The sequence below is a fragment of the Otolemur garnettii genome, unplaced genomic scaffold (assembly GCF_000181295.1).
Source record: "Otolemur garnettii isolate 467f Iridium unplaced genomic scaffold, OtoGar3 scaffold00005, whole genome shotgun sequence".
NCBI lineage: Eukaryota > Metazoa > Chordata > Mammalia > Primates > Galagidae > Otolemur > Otolemur garnettii.
The window spans coordinates 1154859-1155913 of record NW_003852400.1 but is presented as its reverse complement, the minus strand read 5'-3'; the positions used below and the strand labels follow the sequence as shown (position 1 = coordinate 1155913).

The 1055-nt window shown below is 40.1% G+C and overlaps 1 protein-coding gene across 1 annotated transcript in view; it reads right to left on the bottom strand.

The window, feature by feature from the left end:
• Positions 1–1055, bottom strand: part of SLC26A3 (solute carrier family 26 member 3) — a 29396-nt gene that overhangs the window by 12061 nt on the left and 16280 nt on the right. The window contains 1 exon segment of the mRNA XM_012811544.1: positions 640–735. Coding sequence (XP_012666998.1) covers positions 640–735 — 96 coding nt within the window.

The window sequence follows — 1055 nt, the reverse complement described above, 5'->3', positions numbered from 1 at the left end:
GCGCCCTACTCACTGAGCCACAGGCGCTGCCCATGTCAAAAACTTATTAAAAGCCTTCACAACGATCTATCTTCACAATAATCTATGGTTTACTAACATAAACCAAGTGTGGTTTGCTAGTTTATGCCCTTAGAGTCCCCCAGAGTATGTTAACAAGCATTTTTACATCACAGACTTTGACCCTGATAACATGATGAACTCTGCTTCTTAGAGCAAAGTAGGTTGACAGCAAGTGGAAGTCTTTCCAAAACAGAGCGTATTTCCAAGAGAAATGTTCAGAATTTAAGCTCTTCACAGATTCTCTGGCCACAAATACATTATGTAAAGAAGAACAGAAGCCACGCATACCCTGACATTCAGAGTTTCTGAGGCTTCTGGGAGGCTGCACATACTTTTAGAACACATCTAAAGGAAATTCAACACTAGTGTTTTCATGGAGCACGTTCTACTTGCAATAGCCCGTATTTTAAAGTCGAAATCCCAGAGAATCATCGTCAGAGTATGCCAATAAACAAGTAAGATTATTGTGAACAGATACAGAAAGAAACAAAATTTCACTTAGGATCCAAATATGATTTTACATCAGTATTAAAATGCTTCATGAGTTACCTCTCTTTCAAATCTATTTCGTCTACTTACACAATCATATTTATCCTTCTTCCACAATCTGCCTATTTCAGAAAACTGCATCAGCATTCCCTTTAAGTTTCCAAGTGCTAGAGCTGCCAGGACAGACTGCAGAAAAACATAAACAGCAGATTTACTTTAAGTTAATCAAACAAGCCATATAGAAGCAAAGGTGAAGGCTGTAGATAAGTGAGTGCTTTACAGGGCCTCAAGCATATCAAGGGATACACCCTCTTCCCGTGAGTGGTGCTTTGCGAGACACCCTAGGACTAGGATTCTAATCTATCCTCATGCATAACTTTGTCCCCACCAAAATGACAAGGGCTGGACTGCTCTTTGTGATTATGCCAGGGATGATCTGATGGTGTACCGAGCTTATACCTTGAGCCACAGAAAGGCAGATCTTAAGATCTATGACAAGTAATCAC